The sequence below is a fragment of the Athene cunicularia genome (assembly GCF_003259725.1).
Source record: "Athene cunicularia isolate RWA chromosome 4 unlocalized genomic scaffold, athCun1 chr4_part2, whole genome shotgun sequence".
Classification (NCBI taxonomy): Eukaryota; Metazoa; Chordata; class Aves; order Strigiformes; family Strigidae; genus Athene; species Athene cunicularia.
The window spans coordinates 5,948,906-5,969,630 of NW_020799099.1; the positions used below are offsets into that span (position 1 = coordinate 5,948,906).

General features: G+C 36.4%; 1 protein-coding gene across 1 annotated transcript; it reads right to left on the bottom strand.

The window, feature by feature from the left end:
- Positions 1-192: 192 nt before the first annotated feature.
- On the bottom strand, positions 193-2,885 carry LOC113479645 (kinesin-like protein KIF3B). The gene is made up of 3 exons (XM_026847890.1): positions 2,860-2,885; positions 923-1,045; positions 193-700 (listed from the first exon to the last, which is right to left on the bottom strand). Exons 1-3 carry the CDS (start codon positions 2,883-2,885, stop codon positions 583-585), a joined length of 267 nt encoding a protein of 88 aa, XP_026703691.1. The 3' UTR covers positions 193-582.
- Positions 2,886-20,725: the final 17,840 nt, after the last annotated feature.

Here is a 20,725-nt window from a genome sequence, read left to right on the forward strand (position 1 = left end):
GAAATATGTTTCAAGAGAGCAGAAACCACCGAGGCTGCGTCTGCAGGAAGAGCCTTCCTCAGTCAGAGACGAGGGAGGACACTTACCCCACCTGCCCCCTGCTCGGAGCGGAGGATTTCTACGTGTTTTCACTACACGGACTGCAGCTGCGCTCAGCTGCAGCCAGCTTCCTAAATCTGCTGTGGAGATCCTAATGTGCAGAGAGGCAGATCTGGCCACAGCTCAAATAATAACAACAACAATAATTATTTTGAGGGCTTTACTATCTGAAAAAAATGATGGGAATTTACTACTATTTTAATTATATTGCATACCATTTAGTTATAATTATTGGGGTCATCAAGAAGAAAAATCCTTATCTTCCCAGAACTCTCCTAACTGCATATTCTGATTTGATTCAACCTACTAAAGAGAAATAACTTTTTTTTATTATGATTATTGTGCAGCAAAAAGCTACAAACTCCAGAAGGCCAGTCGAAATGCCCAATTCAATCTCTCTTTTGGGGTTCCTTGTTCCTGACAGCCAGAGGAACTTTTTTCCGTGACTTACAATTCCATCTCAAGGAAAGATGAGAAGTACACTCACTCCAGACGGGTTATGGGATGCAGCTTCCACTGGTCTTCCTCTTCATCAAAGAATGATCTGTTCATGATCTTATTCTTTTCTTCCAAAGGAATAAAATTTTCAATAATCAGGTGCCTACATGCAACCGCAAAAATGAGAAACACACAAGAAATGTAAGTAGCGGATGACTTTCTCCTCTCCCACTGACTTCATACAGCCCTGGAAAAGGAGGAACATTTGAGTTTTTTCATGTTTAGATCTCGTTCCACAAGCACGTGCAATGCAGTCCCTCCACTCCCCACCCAAAGCAGCCATCTCTGTTACATTAACAGCAGGCAGCGAGCTGAGGGCACTCACTTTAGCTTGAGCTCCCTGGTAAGTTCATTCTGGGTCTGCTCCAGTTCCTGGCGCTCCTTGATGTGCTCTTCCTGGAGATCATGGATCTCTGCCTTCACGGCTTGCAGCTTGGAAAATAACTGGCTACATGGTGATTGGCTACCAACTGAGTTCAAACCAAAACAGCCAGTCAGATTGGAGTGTTGGAATAGGGCTAGTAATGTGCAAAGTCCAGTTTACACATCCAGAGTTGGGAGCTAGTAATATGTCATTAAGCAAGGTCATTCATATGTCTCCCAAGAGATGTTTAAATCAGAAGTGACCTAACTTTTGTAACTTTCTATGTCTCAATGAAAACAGGATTTCATCAGAGCATGCACATTCCTCAATGATCCTGAGGTTCTAGCATGTTTTTTTGTTTCTTCATATTTCCTTCTTCTGTCAGTTCGTACCTGAAGAGGGAAATAATCAACAGAGGTGAATAATGCAAAGATGACCGTTATACCAGACAGTTTGTAATAGAGCTTATAGACAACACATAGGAATGAATAAGGTGCTAACTAATTATGAGAACTAAATAATACTGGAGAAAAATGTTTTCCCAAACCTAGTACACACAGATCAAACCCATGGATGTATTAAGAAGGAAAGCAAATCTTTGGACATTTTCTAGCCATTGCTGTTCTAATTTCAGAGATGCATTTGATGCTCTTCACCAACTGTGGCTATGAAAATACCATATCTATCACTAGCAGAATTTTTCCGTGCTTATATTAAACACATGTGTAAAAATAGTCTATATTTTACCTGGGTTGGCTTGTAGTAATTTTTAAAAATTATATTTCTGTTTTCTTTAAAGCAAAAGAGTAAGGTATTAATGAGTAACCAGATCAGACTATTATCAACATCACTAAGGAAGCAAACAATGTAAATTCAGTTTAGTAGTGAAGGAACGTAGCGACATTATTTTCTCTGATAATGGAATAATTATGTAAAGGTATCAATGTATTCACAAGAAAGGCTTTTGGAATCAACTTTTTGTAGTATAGTTCTCCTTTCTTGCTGATGACTTTTTCTCTGCTCTTCTCACTGGCTTTCCAAATTTTTCTGAAAATCAAATCAGTTCTTTTTCATGGATAAAGTTATTTTTCAGCTATAAACAAGAGGAATAAAATTACTTTCATGTCCTGCATTAATTTTATATCTGTTTTCTCTTTATAGTGCATGTGTTATTGCAAGAACTAAATGGAATTAGTTTTTTAAAACAAGCAATTTTGTTGAATATTATTATTGGTAATTTCAGTAAGAAACATCTAGTGCTTCTGCAAATGCATGTACACATGAAGAAAGCTTAATTTAGCTGTTGAAGAATGACTATCTAACCTAAATTGTGTTGTCAGTACTGCAGGGCTAGGGCTAAATATTATCTTGTGGGTATTTCATACTAAGTATGTATTTATTGTGCAGTTAAGAGTAGCTGAAACTGTGTCTATCCTTTAGTCCAAGCTAAAAGGGTTTGAAAATGCAGAATAATTTAGGATCATTCCAGATAAAATAGCCTGGAGTTTGTTGATTTATTTGTAAATGCCACTTTGAACTGTGACTTTGGTTTAATCAATGCATTCATGAGCCTCAAGCCTCTGTGCTCTTGTGTGTGGCCCCACATCACTATTTCTGTGACTGGATGTCAACTGTGAGAAATTATCTGTCCCAGCATATGGTCTGAGGGGTATGTGCCATGTCTGGAATCACATTCATTGAATTCTGTCTACTATATGGATTGTGTTAAAACCAACATATATTACAAAGCAGAAAAGTAACAGTAAAACTTTTAATGGTTTGCAATGACTTAGCTTGGTTGTAGACAAAACAAAATGGATCTTGAAACTTCAATTGCCGACTCCTGATAAATCACTGTCAGGATACCAACTCTCTTATCTATAAAACACTTCTCTTACCTGATCCATTTTCTTCTTGTAGACATAACTTTAACTGTCAAAGTAAGGTTTCAAAGAGCTGTTGAAATAACCAAGGGTTTAGGATATTCAACAATCGAGACACAATCATGGAAATACACTTTCCTCTTGAAGGACTTTCTTCCTGGAGGTAGACTTGCCAAGGGTACCCTATAGAAACATTGAAGGCTTCTCAGTGATGAGAGATGTTTAGGATACAAAGGCTGGTAATTGGGAAAGGTTTTTATTAATTCCTATGTCTGTTTGTAAAAGAAGAAATGGCAAATGAGTTTGACATTCAGTAACGAAATATTACTGGATAGGAGAAAGAGCAACATGTAAACAGCACCTCCTGTTAACGGTGAGAATGGTGGTCAGGTAAATAGCAGAGACAGTGGGAAACAGCTAGAGCTAATCCCAACAGTGTCATCAGGAACTAGAGCCTGATTTTTAATTCAAGGATCCTATGGGACAAAACGGAGACAGTGAATTAATGTAGAATATATAGTATTACGTTACTGAAAAAAACAACGTGGTAGAATAACTTCCATAAATTCCATAACAGATGTGTGGAAGGTTTTGCATAGTTTAGGGAAGAAAAATGGAAGAGAGAAAAGTATGCAAAGTCCAGATTAGGTATGAGTTGATTCATTCTACGTGAGAAGAATTATAGGCAAAAACACGGCTGTGATTGAAGTAGTCAGCTTTAACAGAACATATTTTGATTCAGGAGCTTTTAGTGTTATGTCAGTTGGGTGGATAAGAATGGGGAGAGACTGGAATTTCAGTCAAAAGTGGAAAATCTATTGCAAATATATAGATAAAAAGCATGGGAAAGGGGAGGGAAAGTATTGAAAGAGTTCTAAAAAGAATAAGAAGATCATTTCTATAAGAATACAGGATTTAAGAAGAGACTCTAAAGAGTAAAACAAATGGATTGATGAAGAAAATGGTCATCTTTTGGAGATCAAGAAATACAGGGGTAAAATTAGATTTGACAACAGTTAAATGAAATCAGATTTTGCAAAGTTTTTCAAAACAAATTTTCAAGATTATTTTACTCTGTATAAATAAAAAGACAATAAAATCAGGGACATTGCTGATGAAGTAGAAAACTAGGATTTCATACAGAAAGAACTGGATGGTCTTCAAAAGTAAAATGGGATTCATAAAACTGCCATGTTTTCATGGCGACAGGTAACAAGAATTTATATTAGAAACTGGATAGATGATCTGGAGGAAATGATAGAGAAGGAGAAGGACCTGCTATAAATGTGAGAATGGCTGTGAGAGACCAAGATGCAACAGTGAAGAAAAGGCAGATGTGATTGTAGGATGTGTCCAGAAAGGTATTTTCAACAGAAACATACTCATACTATTGCACAGGATTGATGAGATCTCACTTGGGAAACCGTAAACAATCCGAGTCACCCCATTCAAGAAAGATGGCAGCTGGAGAGATGCAAAGGGCTATCCTGGTTCAGCTAGGATAGGGTTAAGTTTCCTGTGTTGGGAGAAGGGATCTCCAGCCGTGTTATTCGCACCATGCTGACGTCAGGTCCGGTGCCGCAGCGCGGGGAGCTTTTCTTTGTGGCTTTGGTCCAGGGAAGCACACACGGCAGGCTGGATGTATTTCTCTGCATATTGTCTTGTTTATTGTTATTACTGTTTATTGTTGTTATTATTGTTATTGTTGTTGTTCAGGTTGTTATTTATTACACTGTTGTATTAAATTTCTCCTTTTTTTCAACCCCAGGGTTTGTGCCCTACTTGGTCCGAGGGTGGGGGAAGGACAACGGCAACATGATCTCTGGTCCCAGCAGGGCCTAAACCACCACAGGGGCCTAAATGGGAACGAAAAATGTCTAGTAGAGGAAGAAAAGTGTTTGACAGATTTAGACACAAAGGGGATGGACAGCTGATATTACATACATATTAAAAATTGTGTCAGAAGTGTGCCTATTAGGGAGGTAGAAGACTTATACAAATACGTTTCATCTAGCCATCAATAAATCTACTCTGAAAATTAGAAGTGATTTCTAACCAGTAAACAAGGCAAAGTTTGCAACAGTCTTCAAAAAAGAACAGTGAAATAATTGCAAAAATTGTCCAAGTGTGAGGTTACACAGCACCTGAAAGACTGTATTTTGCTACGTAATTGTAAATTTCTTGTTTTAGGTTTTCTTACTATATAAATTTTCCCTTTTATGAGCAATGACTTAAAAATTAATCTTTTTGTGTTTTGAGAAACATTTTCAGGCCCTGCAGACAGGCATTTCTTCGTAAGACTCTATGATGCATTAGAGCTATTGTCTGCTCTTGGATATCATGAATAGAAACATTCATGATCCTGTTTACAGTGTCAGCACTGAATAGACATACCTGAATTACCAGATGGTTACTTTCTTTTAAGTATGACAGATATATGGCATTGTATTCATGTCTTATTATCTGTTTATTTTAAAATACTTAATTTAGTACTGGGGGGTGTAGACTCCTCAGAAGCAATAAACATCTGTTACTATTGTTAATCTGAGAATTTTCACTCTATAATGTTCTTGCCCACTCTGGTAGTAGGACAAAAAGGGAGCATTGCATCAGTGTCAGTGTGTGGGGACCTGGGTTGTAGGGAGAGGGCAAAGTGTGCATACATTAGGTAAGAGTTTCTTTTGCCAGATCATAAAACAACTTTTCCATGGTAGTTCACATGTAAATAATATGAAAATCAGAATTTAAATGATAGTCTAGTATCAAAAAATTGATTTCAAAATTGATATATTAGTCCTCCATACATATATTTCTAAAAAAAAACCAACCCAAAAAAACAAACCTCTCCAAAAAAAGGTAGTGAATATTGCCACCTTTGGGACTGAAGTTAGATTTCCACTCGATTTAGACTACTTTCTTTCAGCATTTAATTTTGAAAAGATTGTAAGTGGTTATATTTACCTCAGGTACCTGGTATTCCATAGAAACAAAAGGTGAACTTGATAGTGCTTATTATTGTCACAGTCCTCCATTGATTTTTACTCTAAGACCTTATTTTCAGGTCCTTTTGTAGCTTTAAAATGCATGTGACCTTCCCTCCTTTATCCCACTACATACAGAGTGTCGTTTTTTAGCTATCATTTTCCTGCTATTTCAGCTAAAATAGCTCAGCCATTTTCTGAAACTGAATCAAGGAAAAATTCTTATTACCCATGCTAATAAAATCATATAACCATTTAATCTGAATGGTCTAATATCCTCTGTATGGTGGAGCGGAGGCTTCAGATCAGAGGATCTGTCTTTTGCTTGGGATGAGCTTTTTCCATCTTTATGAAACTTGCCTATCAGGTCACTAGTCTCTGAAAAAATCTCATTTTACAGACATTTACTGGAAACATATGAAGTTTGGCAGCTGAAGTCTCTGAAAATGCTCTTGGCACAAAATCTCCAGAAAATACAGCTTCTGAGAAAACTGTTGTTATCACTCCTCCCTTCTGCAATTAATTTCCCTGCAGAGATTCAGACAGTGGAGATCTCACATCCTGAATTCCTTACCCGCTATCTACATAGCATCTGCAAATAATACCTGTACTACCAGAAGAGTAGTATATATGTTCCATCTTGACCAGAATGACTGACTTTGGTTGTTCATGCTATTACCAGTTCTTAACTACAGGACATGACGAGACAGTAAAACATGGAGTGCTTAGGACAATGCACTAACACAGAAAACTGAAGTGTCTTCTCGACTATGGGCTACACAATGCAACAGAGACATGCTGAATTAATAATGTTTAATTAAATTCAAGATTTCAAGTCCATGTACTCAGAAGTACTTTTCTGACTTTATGAAAACTGAATTTAAGAAGGCTTTCCAGATGGGTGACTGGCAAGATGAAACATTCAGGGTCTAATTTTACTAGCACTGGATTTGTTTCTTTTTTAATTTATTTTATTTTTCTTCAGCAAAATGTTTCTAAGGAAGGGAGGGAGGACAAAAGAAAAGGAAGTGTTCTGGCTTTTTTAAAGGAAATTAATTTTCTGTAAAATTTTAATCATAGTTTTGAACATTATATAAGAACTTGGAATTGCTAGAAGAGAAATTGTGTCCTTTCAGGAAATGAATGGTCTTTTATTCAGTGCTGTATTTAAATATATAGTGAGGGTAAGTAATTAAATAGTGAATAGGTGCTCACTTACCATCCACAGAACATACAGATCTCACCACTGCATACAGATGAAAATACTCATGCGTTCACACTGCCTTTAGTACACACCTCTTCACGTTCCATAGTTATGACATCTTTATATGATGTTTATATGATAACAAATGGGAAGATAACCTCACTTTCCTGACTGTTCATCTTTCTTTTCTTCACTCAAATTACTAAACAGAAAGTGATAAACACAGCAATTTTAGTATTGGAGGAAACTGCCGGTTTTTTGACTCCATCTTTCTTTTAGGGATATTTCTCAACCTCCGTTTTCTTTATACATGTGAAAAGAATGCAAAACATAAACCCTTCTGAATCATATTTTCTAAGCCATTTCTGTCATCTTTGTCTTCTCATCTGCTTGGTTTTCAGTTTGCCTTTTTAAAATGTCATGTCCCAGACTGAATCCAGACAGTCCTGCCACTGAAGCTTGAGCATTGCTGAGAGCAGGATTATTGTACTGATTTGACACATGCTGTTTCTGTTAATATAATCAAGTATAGAATTTATCCTTTTTTAGTATAAGCATCTTATATTTGATTCTCAAGCAATTTATGATTTTATATATAGTAACGATATCTGTCTTTGTAAGAATGTTCCTTGGCCCACATTTCTCATAAATTTGCTCTTGGTTCACTATTCAGTAGCATTGCCATTTTTTGGACTGTAAAAAAATATGTTTTAAAAAATACATATAAAATAAATTAGGCAATGAAAAAACTAATGCTAAATAAGTCTCTGTGCAGAGGGTATGTTACAGATTAAAACAAAGTTTTAAAAAATGTAGATAAAATACACTCTGAATGGCTTCATTCAGGTGTGATTTAAAGGTCCCCACCAGAGAGAGCTGTTTATCCAAAGTACCAGAAACAGCCTGGAATTAGGAGGTTGTTTTAAGTAGATGCAGAAGACTGAAGAAGGAGAGGATCAGATAAGAGACTCCAGGGAAAGAAAAAAAAAAAAAGCAGAACTGGGTTAGGTCATGTAGGCAAGTTGCAAGATAGTTAAATTCAGGTGAAAAGATGCTCCATAGACATAAGCTTAGCAAGTGTTCTTGACTGAAAAGAGAGCTCTGCCCAGAAAAGCTGTGGTCTGGCATTAGGGAATTACTGGGTACATTCAGGAATGCAACTGGATACTAAATCTCTCAGCGTAATGGCGGTAAATGCTTATCCATTAACATGTATATGCACAGAATTAGTTCATCAATCAGACACCTGATGTAGATAATTTCCAGACATTTTTTATGGCAGATCAGCATACCAAAGATAATTTTTTCATTGTTGTTTAATGAATCTGCAGGAACTTGATTGTCATAGCGAATACCATGAGTGCTGGCATTTTAATTATTCTGACATATTGCAGTAAAATGCTCTTGCTATTAATTCAAGAAAAATAAACACTGTAATGGTGACATTTGAAACAGGAGGGACAGTAGACACTTAATGGTAGAGTGCAAAAATTTGCTACCAAGATATCTTAGCTACAGCTACCATCTCCTGAGTGTTGAAAGTGATTTTGAAATCAACAGTTGAAATAAAATGAAACTGCTACACTAGATCACTTTACTTTTTCAGACATGTAGCCATGCACTCTGCTGCAGATGGCAGTAATGTGATAGATTGACACTGCAGGAGGAGAAAGGCTAAATTAATTTATTTGGGATATTAAATGTTGTATGCCTGCCTGATGGTTGGTTGTTTATTTTATGCCAGGATAAACAGTCTTAGTAAACCCACATAAGACGCTACTATAACTTACGCTGCCATATTATCTAGCTAACACAAAAGGTCAGACTCCTGCATGGTATAAACTGTACATATCATACAAGTACATTCTTGGATTCAATCTATGTAAATAGATAAAATTCCACATATATTAATTTCCGCCAATTCTTCCAGTCAGTGATCTTTTCACCTTTCAATAAATAAAAAAAAATTGCCTTCTCTAATATGTAAAATCTAAGGATGCAATAGTATATTTTCTATTTCTCTCCTGTGATTACACTGACCAACTTTCACATCTTCCCAGAGATTAAAAAAAAAGAGTAGAGCTCTTCAAGTTCCCATTGCCTCTCAAAGAAGGTTATATACAATTTTACTAGTTCCTCTGTAGACCAGAGGAAAAAAAAAAAACCCAAACTTTTTCTACGATCCTCTGAGTTCCAAGTGGGAGGTCAAGAATACGGGCTAGGCAGGGGAAAGTAATAAGACAATCAAAGCTCACAGATGTTAAAAATACCAGGAAATCAGAAATATGAGATAACCAGTCATTGACTGTTCATAATGAAAATTGCCTAATATTTACTTTAACATGGTTAATCTCAAAGAAAGACATTATCTGAAATATAATTTAATTAATGCATGGATGCACCCATATGTGGAGCTTTGTATAATGTTTCTTGAAATTGTTTGCTTTTATCTGTCTAAATTACTTCTACGATCTCTACAATATTTACTTGTAAATGCTGAAATTACTTATACTGTGAAAAAAAAAAAAAAAAAAAAGTTCTGTCTCTGAAACAGCCCTCCTTTTAGGGAACTGGGATATGAGCTAGATGACTTATTTGAATAACCTCCTTGGCATCCTTTTACCATTTCCATGGGTAAAGTGAACGGTGTTTGAGACCTAGCTGTAAAATGCACTGAGCAGCCCCAGTTTGCAAAATTCTTATGCTTGTTTTTCAGAATCATCCAGAATGGCAATTCTACCGCAGCTCCCCTGTGGACACTTTCAATTCCACACTAGGAATATTTTTGCATGTTGGGTGTTAGTGGAGAACAACTATTAGACTTGAAATTCCCTCCCTAATTTATCTCATAGTTGCATCCATCTGCAAACAAGCCTGTATCATTCTTTATTCCTCATTTGTGCAAACTACTCCTGTAAGAGAAGTAGAGACAAGTTTGAATAAGAACAGGTTAAACTGTCAGTGTAGATTATTTCTCTCAGAGTTGTGGGCACTTAACACCTTGCAGGATTGATCCTACAGGCACTTATTTTTTCTTCACATTCAGGCAAGTTTTCAGTTCCTGAAATGAGACTGAGTACCGTATGAAAATGAATGCTCAGAATTTCTGTTTCTGTAATTCTATTAGAGAAAGTGGCTGGCATATGAGGGAAGCCAAATGTTACATTAACACATTAACTAGTGCTAGCACTATCAAACTTCCCTTACTTTTCATTATAAAAGTAGTGAACTCAGCTTTTTATGGCAGTTATCAGCATTATGAAATGAGGGGTAAGACACCTACTAAATTCTCTATTGGACCATTTTCTCTAGGTGAAATTTAGCATAATGATTTCAGCAGAGAAAAAGTAGTCTTGAGAGCAAAAACTCCTCATAGCAGTGTATTCAGTTTGATTTTAGTGGGGAAGAAAGTGCATGTGGACTAGGAAAATGGGCAAGCTGTCTTTTGTTCGGTGACACTGACGTATGGCACGGTGGAATTTTGATCCCCAAGGTGCCTTTTGCTGCAATGGTACGGACTAGAGTAAAAGGACTGAAAGCACTGAATTATAAAAATGCTTGTTTCATGACTAGATGGTACCTCCTTGGTGAAAACCCTGGCCATGGGGTTGGGACAGTTTTCTTCTCTCTGGATCTTCTTTGAATCCTTTGCCCTAAAGAAGACCGAAGGAGAGTGGAGAGACCCGCACTCCTCACCCTTCTATCTGCACTAAGATTCTCATCTTATCACAGAGCATATTGAGGTGCCATTCTTTAGACTGGAATTGTATGTTGTGGTATTCCTTTTATTTCATGGCGTTTGCTAAGGTGTGTTCTCGATATGTTTCTCCGAATCAGTGCTTCCCTGTGCCAAGAACCATGCAAAAGTAGTGCAGTTTGCCTGTTATTTTTTTCCTAGAACCATACAAAAGCAAATTTCTCCCATAACCCTAATCAAAATATGTATTCCTTCTCATCTTTTAATCATTTGCCCTGTGGAAAATCTTTCTGAGGGAAGGCTAACAGTGAGTCAAGGCTCCTCTACCTCCCATGTTGTGTGTGAGCAAGGGATTTGCATATGAAGGGGTCCAGGAGACCAGCCAAGAACTCTACTGTGGCAAGAGAAACATGGGGAAATCATGTCAGATGAATTATTCTGAGGTATATGCAGCAAAATTTATTGGCATAATTTATGAAACATACAGGCAAACCTGTTCTGTATGCCCAACCATTGGATTACACATGGCAATGTCTGTGGTCAGTAATGAGTGGGTAAGCACTACTGTGGGTAAAAGTAAGAAATTTCCATCTGAATTAATTACAATTTTATTGTATACAAAAGCCCAAATTAATTTTTTTATTTGCCCTACAAACCCTAAAATTATTAAAATTCTACCTTGTGATTATGGTGAAAGATAAAGACCAAAAGTGAGAATTCTATGTAAATTTATCTATTTTGGTAAGAACGCAAATACTCTGATTTTGGTTACATTAACTATTTAAACATCCATGTTTTAATGGAAATCTATGTAAATTTTAAAAAACCCCAAACACCTCAGTGGTGGTTAGGAGATTAAAAAACATGCTAAACTTGGACATACTGTCCAGTTGCTGTACCATTGCTTTATGTTATTCAAGATTAAGAATAAAGTGACTTCATTGCATTCTGGAAACATGAATATCTGTTTTAGTCAGGTACAGGTTAAATGTGCTTTAACTACCCAGTGCAAGCTGGAAACTGAGGCTAAACTGCATTTTGCTCCCAGCGGGAAAAGCTGATACTTTCACGTGTACTCTTTGAAAATATGTATGTCATTATAGAGGATATATTTTAAATTCTACTTATATTGGGCATTAAGTCTTTACCTGCAGAATATTCCCTGCACACATTTTAAAAATGAGGATATCATGAAATACACAGTAATATAGGGGGGGAGGGTGGTGTGTGTGTGGGGGGGGGGTGTTCTGTCTATAAAACTTAAGTTGCATACAGTGTCAAATTGTGTTATAAACTATGACTTGAAACTTTTTTTTAGATTGTGATTTAAATAAATCTTTCACCATTAAATGCAGTGTATCTTCAGGAGGCGTTATAAAGAAATGGGAGAGAGTTACAAGATAGAAGTTGATAGAAGACTTATTTGGTGTTTGGGAGTCCTGTGCAAACAGCTAAAAAAGTCTTTGGAACAGAGCCAATCTTTCTGTGAAAGCTTTATTGATTACATAGAGAAAAGTCCATTTTAAACACTTTCATAGCACTGTGCTGCCTGAGGAAGCAAAATCTATTACACTTAGATTATGAACTTTTTGTTTATGAACTCAGCTGTCTTAGTGGACAGCTGGAAGAAACTAGCATTATTATTTCTTCTGTCTATAAAGCAGAGTTATTAAAAAGCCCATATTTTTCCCATGCGTGTACTGCTGCTGTTTTCAAAAACATATGTAGCATGAAGTGGTTTGCCATGTGCTCCAAATGGAGTCAGTGCATGCTGCTGGCTCCTGAAATAGTTTTTCAGGACAGACAGCTTCTCAGGTACAGACCCTTGGGGCAATATGCGTGCCACACACCCCTAGTGGATAAGATCTGAGATGTAGTCCCTGATTAGTATTTTTGTAATTACTCCCGTTGCTTCAGGCATTTGTCTAGCTGTAGGTGATATAGCTGTGTTAGCATGACTCAAAAATATCTGGTGATAAATAAGATACCCAGTCACCACTCATCAGTGTGAACACTTCTTCACACAAAGAATTTCCACTTCTCTTTGACCTAAGGAAAGGTCTAAGCAAGAAGGATGAGGAAGAAGAGAGTGAGTACTTCTCTTTTCCTTTACTTAAGATGGGTGAATGTTAGGCCTGCAGTTGAGCATAGTCTGAATTTGTAAGGTGCCTTCCCTTACAAGGGAACGCTACAAGAAATCTCCACCTCATGGGGAGAAAAATAGATGCTGGTGCTGGGGGGGTATGCATAGGAAAAGAGTAGGGCAGGGCATGGGTAGGCTCAGAAAGAGCACAGTGTCTCATCTTAAACCAGCAGTGTCTGTGAAACTTGTGGGCAGTGCAGGTTGTCTCTGCATGTGGTGTTTGAGATTGGAGCCACTAGGACTGAACTAATTCTTCGAGACCAGAAAAGGTGAATCTCATGTATACTGTGTGTTCACATATCTCTTCTTGTCTCCAGTGATGGGCCTGACATTTGACATCTCATTGAGGGTGAAATGATGTGACCGGCTTGCTCTAGCACTGGGTCTTTTTTCAGTTTGTGCCCATATGATCAATCCAGCTGAAGTTGGTACCTGTAAGTTCTTTAACTCCCAGGAACTGTGCAGTTGATTAAATTGACTCAGAAACAGCATCTTCAAATACTTTTTTTTTTTTTTTTCTCCCCCAAAGTCTCAAAGCATGCAGAGAAAAGGGTGAAAATGATAAAAAGCCTTACTTTCCCCTAATTCTTTCCTTGGAGCCTACACTTCTTTTCACTCCAACTGACCTTCATTTCTGACTGTGAGAAACAGACTGTGCTGTGCACAGCATGTTTTCTCTGTCCTCTTGTAATACCTTGCCAGACTGACAAATTTTAATGACTCCTTGGAAAATTTTTTAGCAACAAAATAGAAAAGGATGTGAGAAAGATTTCTTCCCTGTAATATCAAAAGTTAGAGTATGCTTATTTGTACAATAGCACTCTTTTACCAGAGATTTAAGTGTCATACAAGTTGTGGACAAACATGTAGAAAGACTGGGAAAATGCCTCAAAACATTCAGTTTTATTCTCTTACTCAGCCGCTCTTTTCAATATAACTCTCAATGGTAGCTTCAGCAGTAGAATTCAGGCACAGTATCAGGCATTCAAATAGATTAAAGTTCTTTCTTCCGAAGCTTGGGTGGGTTTTTTTGTTTTATTTTTACTGAAACAGAAGAAGATGGTAGGAAAGATTTACTGGGAAGTTAACAATGCAATGAAACAATAGAATAGTTATAAAATTAGCAAACTCCCTGCATTTGAGATCTAGGCATACCAACTTTCATGAGATTCTTGTTAGCTGTGAACTTGCATTTTCTATGACAGTCTTACAGAAGCATGTTTAAAATATAAAACATTGAAAACATTATAAAAATAGTGTGTTAGGATTATTTAGTACTTTCTTCTGTACAAGTATTGGTCAAAATTAATACAAATATTTGCTCTTAATATGAACAATAAGGGTTTGTAAAAATTGCTGCAAGTGTAGCAAACTGTATGATTGGATGAGTGGGATTTTTTTTTTTTTTTCCTTAAAATGGCTTTATTTAGATGTATTTCTTACCAGAAATAGCTCAGTGATAAATGTGCACTGGTACCATCTTAAAGAAGTAGCCACACTTAAATGTTCAGAATTTCCAGAACCTCTGTAGTATGTGGGAATCATTGATTTTGGGAAACGATTACTCCTGATCTCAATTAACTAGCATTTTGAATGATTAAAAAAAAAAAAAAAAAAAAAAATTCTGTCTCATGAAATAGACTGTTTGTGTTTGCCTTCCGCTATGTGTATTTGGTGAAACTCTTATTAAGCAGTGTGGCACAACAACCTGCAGCTCACAGAAGTGGGCTAACTAAGGTGTTTTGAAGCTATCTTTGCATCCTTCTGGTTTTGGTTTGCTTCTAGATGTGAAGTTCTCCTCCTCGCTGTAATTCAGACAGCTACCTTTATGCAAGCACTGTTGGGTCAGCTGAAGACAAATAATAGAGGGAAGCACTCCAGATAGACCCTGGGTGCTGCTGTCCTTAGAAAATGTTTTCATATGAGACAGCCCCTTAAGACCGACTCCCTTCTTTCTGCAGGAGAGTAATTCTCAGATCTGTTTTACTGCTTTGAAAGAAGGAATTGAAACATAATAGATGTTATTCTTGAGTCCCTTTTGGAATCCAGCCCAACTGCTAGCCAGTGAGAAAATTATCACAATGAGCTTTATAGCTTAAGTTTGGAAAAAGAAATTATGCGAACCAGCTGTCTTTCTGTGGATATCCCATTGTTCTTACAGCCTGATAGAACTTGAATAAAGGTCCCTGATTCACTTTTTAGATGTTCCTCTCTCTTGTGGGTTTTTTTCATTTTTCTTAAAGACAGCTGAAGCAGAATTCTACTCTTGATCTAAATGCCCCTGAAGTTAAAGGAAAAGTACTCTCTGACTTTGTGTTTTGACTTGCACCCCTTGTATTAAGTCCTTTCTGAAAACATTTTCCACAGTGCTGGCTGGTAATCTGCAAGCAGTACAACATATAGGAATAGAGTCAGTTCAGTTTGAAAATACCTAAATACTCATATATTCTGAGCACTGCCATTTCTGTAACTTCCATTCTGAATAAGAAAACGCTGCCATGTCACATTTTGGGGAGCCAACCGTAAATCCTGCTTTTTCTGCTTTTTTACCGTTAACTGTATCAGCTTCCACTACCTCATGTCATTTTGCAAAGCAGTCTAAGCCTCAGGAAATGCATGTTTCCTTTAAGGTGTCTTACCTCAATGTAGAACTTGCCACGTACTTTATATCTGCTGAAAGAGTGCTCTGTGAGTAAATACAGGCCTCTAAAATTAAATAAATGTTTGTGATCTTTAAACAATTTAACTTAATTCAAGGTTTCTAGCTGACAACAGCACCTGATGTATGTGTTGTCTAAAACTGCACTACCTGAAAAGATGAACAGTATTGACAAGCTTTAAATTGGGCTCTTTGGTTTTATGGAATTTTAATTTAAAAAGAATTTGAGTTCCCTGAAGTAGTCACTGGGAAGGCAGATTATATTAGTGAAAAATTGTGTGGATAATTTACAAATACACCTACAAACACCAGACAGACATTTTAAATGCAAACTGGACTCCACAGGCTACATTAGTTGAATTTAACTTAACTGACCTTCATCTGTGTTTTTGCATAATGTTGATCTTCTTTTTAGGCTTTAACAGACTTTAACAACCAGACCAGAAAATATGAGTTTCTGCACATAAATATATGAACAGTTGCTATGGGCTAGCTACAGCTTTGAAAATGAGGTATGTGCTGAATGATAATGGCTCAGATTCCTCTTCTGAGCCTTTCCTTCTTCTTCTGTGCTTACAGTGAGAAAGCATATAGTTTTGAAAAAGAAGAATCCCATTTCCTCCCCAATGCCTGGGATGTAGGAAATGAGCAAAAAAGGGGTTTTACCCACTGTCACCTACCTTCTGCTTGTTGTAGCTCAGTCAGCTCATTCACAGAACTGAATGTGCTAATCAAATGTTCTTGCCCCAAAAAGTATGGGAGCAGAATGTGACATCCCCTAGAGCCTCTCTGTGCAGCAGAACTGATTCAACATTATATTCTGTGCAGATGTGAGCCTCAAACTTTGGTGATCTAGGAACCAGTGTCTTTACGATTTTCTGTGTCTTCTCTACATCAATTTCTATCAAGAAATGCTCCAGAGTAGTTACTTTCAGATAGACTATTTTTTTCTGTTTGTAATATTAAAACTTTAGGTTAGAGTTTGGTTTAGTACCTCTAAGTAAGCAATGCAATGCACGCTGTGGTTTAAAAGCAGGTTCAAGAGAGATAAAGAGTAGTAATGTAAGTAGTAAGGTAAAAGAAAAAAAAAAAAAAAGTTATTTGATTCTTTATGAAAGTTTACATAACTTTGTCTGGGCATACTTTAGATAGATTGTAACCATGCAACTGTAAAAATAAAACTTTTATCTGCATGTATTAGCAATTTGGTGTTGAAATGTACTTGTCCCCCTCACCTATCATATCACCATGCTAAATTATTTTCAACACATGGCAGCCTAGATCTTCTGAGTATAAATTTTATGTGGCCATTCCGATTTATGCAAACTCTTAAAAAATTATTTCAAAATTAAGTACATGCCTCATTAGTCTGATTTTCAGGAAATGGAGAATTAACAATTATAAATAGAATGCCTTAAATACAGCTTAATTAATTCCATGTGTGAATGCATTTGCTAAATATAGTTCTGCTATTATAAAAATAATTCTTTAGATAAGCTAAATGTTTCATCTTCCCTTTTAAATCAGCATCTTTTTACCTCACCTCTGATGTCTTTGAAGCTGGACTTCTCTCAATATCTTCATTCAGTGTCATTTCCCTACTACAGGGTGTAAGGTAGTCATTTGAAAATTGAGCTCACAGTTTTTGATTGTACAGTGGGGGCACGTTTTCTGTTTGGCTAAATCAGATGTCTTTTGTTATATTTGGCTTATCTGAGAAACCAGTCTCATGAATCCCTCCTCACCCACATCAAGTAACATCCATCCCCTGGTGACCCAGGGTGTGCTTCCTGGCCTTGGATGTTGGGTCTTAGTTGTAGTTTGCAGCTCTAAGTCCAGAGACTGTAGAATGTGGAGAACACCACAGTGTTTGTATACAAAACAGATAGAACATGCACAAGTTCTCATTTGGGTGGCTGGTTTCAAGGAAGAGAAAACTCTGAGGTCACTGGTTCTATTACAGAAGTAGTTTCAACTTCAGTACTTACTACAGGAATTAATGAAGATGCTGGTGTCTTCGAGACACCTTCATCTCATATAGTTTATTAACGTTTGAAAAGATCTTCCTTGGGATCACAGCTAACATCATCTGTGTGAGAAAAATCTAGGTTTTCTATGAATTTTGTTGTTTTCTCTGCTCCAAGGCAGTAACACTTTTCCTCAAAAACCAACAGCTTGGTTTCTGAATTTCAACTTTGATGGTTCATTTAGAACATCAAAAATGAACCCCTTGAATTAAAACAGAATTGTCATCCTTGTGCAAACTGATTACAGGTGTCATCAGTTGCCTCTTTCAGCACTGGATCAGTGTGCCAGCTGGCCTTGCTAGCAGTTTGAGTCAATTTCTGCTTGGTAGGGCGTAGATTTAGCTCATGTCAGTGTTTCCTCAAGCCGAGGGTATCAACTTTTTCACGTCCAGTCACAAAATTCTGCTTGTGTTGAATATTTACATATGCACATGAAAAAGTTCTTTTGTGAAACAACTATTATTTCGTGCATGTATTTAATCATTTTGATGAAAGCATAAGTGTCATGTAAGAATTCCCTTGTTATACAAAAGAGGAAGAATGTTTACATCAAGGATGGTTGATATGTTGCCATCTAACTCTGTTGGGCCCCACAAACAGGCCAGATAGGGATGGCTGCTGGAGAAGGAACTGTGTCACAGCCAAGTTTGCTGAACTGACACGAAAACCTTCATGAATATTTTTATGCTGCTGTGCTCATGTTCAGAACTAAATGCGTGTTTCCATTTGTAAAGATGTGTAGGAGGATACTTTTTGATTCTGTGGGAGTGCCATTGAAGTCTGACCTCAGAACAGACTTTTTCATCTCTGATTGCCCTGAATCCCATGAAGCAGGGACTTGAACGTAAGCCTTCCACAACTGAGGCAGTTATCTTGGTGATCTGATTAGTGAGCGTGAAGAAAAACAGGTTTAGGAGCCTGCTACCCCTTCTGAATAGTTACACCTTCTGATTAGGTATTTCCATATAAAAATAAAGAATATTAATTTTTTTTCATAAATGTGACTGAACATTCTTTGATATTCATTTTTCTGGGATGTTTCTTTTGTTTTTCTGTTGAGTAAAATGAACATCTCTAGTTGTTAGAAGCATTTGGGTTTTTTTTGTTGATGGTTAGTACTCTTCTGGAGTCTGATTACTTTAAAAAGTGCTGCTGAGCCAAACCCCAGTCCTATCCTTTATCTAAAGACAGAGAAATTGTCAAAGCGGTACTTCAGAAGATATTTTTTTTTTTTTTTTTTTTTTTTTTTTTTTTTTGGCGCCATGTTTGAATAGTAGTCATACTTGACATTTATTTTTGTATCTTAGATTTACATATCAGAGAAAATACGTTGTCAAAATTCCAAGTACTTCTGAATAGTCTGTTAGTGAATTCTCACCCAAACTTCAGTTCAGTTCTTAAGTAATAAAATATTACAATATTAAATATTAAATTTGGCTAGTTTTCCCAAATTTCTGCTAGCCATACTGCATTTTTATACTTTTTTTCTGTTTTTGTTTTACATCTGTTTTAAACTATATATAATACATATGTTATTAAAAGTAGATTAATAATTTTATAATAAATGTGATTGCACTTTGATATTTTATTTATAGTTTGACATACACATAGATGTGATCATCTTAAGTAATATTCTTAATTAATCAGTGGGTAAGTCGCAAGCTTGTTTGAAATCCAGAGTGGGTCAGTATTGTTGGTATAGATGGAAGGTTTTATATAGTAATTAATTCAAAGAGTAATTAGTTTCTTAATGATAAAAAACTAATGTATTCAACATGGTTGTTTTCAAATTGCAAAAGGTGTAAAATGGTATTTAAGGTGATCAGTTGTAAAATAAGTAATAGTTACAGTTAAGCGAGGAAAAGTCTAGTAAAGACTCCTAAATTTTAAGATGCGGTATGTAAAATGAGACTCCTTTCTGGTGTTTTAATAAGCATCTCACAGATCACTCTTAATGTTTCTGTTAGAGGATAAGAGAAATTATAAAATTGCTTCAGAATATTTTTCTGGAGTATACTTAAAACTCAAAAAGACGATAATAAAAATAATGTAGGATGTAAAATAAGAATACTTTCAAGGCCATTTAGTTTCTTACCTGAAGGCAAGATCAGTTATACTTCTCATTTCTGTCAGATGTTTCTGTAACCTGTTCTTAATGACCCCTAGTGTTGGATACTCCATGATTTCACTGATGCATTCTGTCCCAGTACTTTGCTACTGTAGCATTCCTTGTTCTTACTGAAAGCCATTACAATCTGTTTAGGGACACAAAAACAGACTTTTCTTCCTCTTTACAGCAGACTTTTATGCATTTGAAAACTCTTACTAAGTCTTCCTCAGGCTTCTCTAGACTGAGGAATCTTGTTGGGTTAATTTTTCAAAGTAGATCATACTTTCTAGACTTATTATTGTACTCAGTGATATACTTTGGTCTTTCTCCAGCTGGCCCGTCTCTTGAATGAATGTCTCTGACCAGACAGAAGTGCATTGAGTAATAGTATTTCTAGCAGGTCACATATTTATGAAAAAGTTCTTCACAGGCTGAAAAATAGTTCTATTATTTATCTGCTCATCTAAAGCAAATTTAATTAGAATGATTTGGCTCCAAAGACATATCTTTTTTTGTTGTTGTTGTTAATTCAAGGGTTAAATTGGAAAAACAAACAAACAAACAAACAAACAAACAAACAACAACAACAACAAAAAACCAAAACAAAAAACCAAAAAAAAACCCACACCAACAAACCAAAACACAAAAAAACTGTAGTTCATTCATGTGACAGTTTTATAGGACTGCTTTGAAAACAACTTAGATTACCAAAATTTGCATGTGGCAAAGGAGGATAAAAAGTATTTTACTTGTGTATTTGAAGACCTTACTTTTGGAGTTATGATAACGGATATTGTGGAGACAGAAGAGTTTGTAGTTTGCACAGGAAGTAGCAGTTCAAGGTGTGTCTTATGACATGCTGACTTGTGTGAAAAACACAAGCTGCCTCTGTTCTGAGATTTATCTTATGTTGATTAATACAAGACCATATGTTCCTTCTCCCCTTGTTCTTCCAGTGATCAACCAGCATTGCAGAGCTAAAGGTTAGGTTAGGGTTTTTGACATGGACCTAAAAGCACATGTTATATCCTTATCAGGTAAGTTCCTGTAAGTATAACAG

Coding starts and splice junctions, on each gene's coding strand:
- LOC113479645 (XM_026847890.1), bottom strand. CDS start 2,885: ATGTCTACAAGAAGAAAATGGATCAG. Junction 1,046..2,859: donor ACAAGAAGAAAATGGATCAG/GTAAGAGAAGTG, acceptor ATCACCATGTAG/CCAGTTATTTTCCAAGCTGC. Junction 701..922: donor ACCAGGGAGCTCAAGCTAAA/GTGAGTGCCCTC, acceptor GGTTGCATGTAG/GCACCTGATTATTGAAAATT.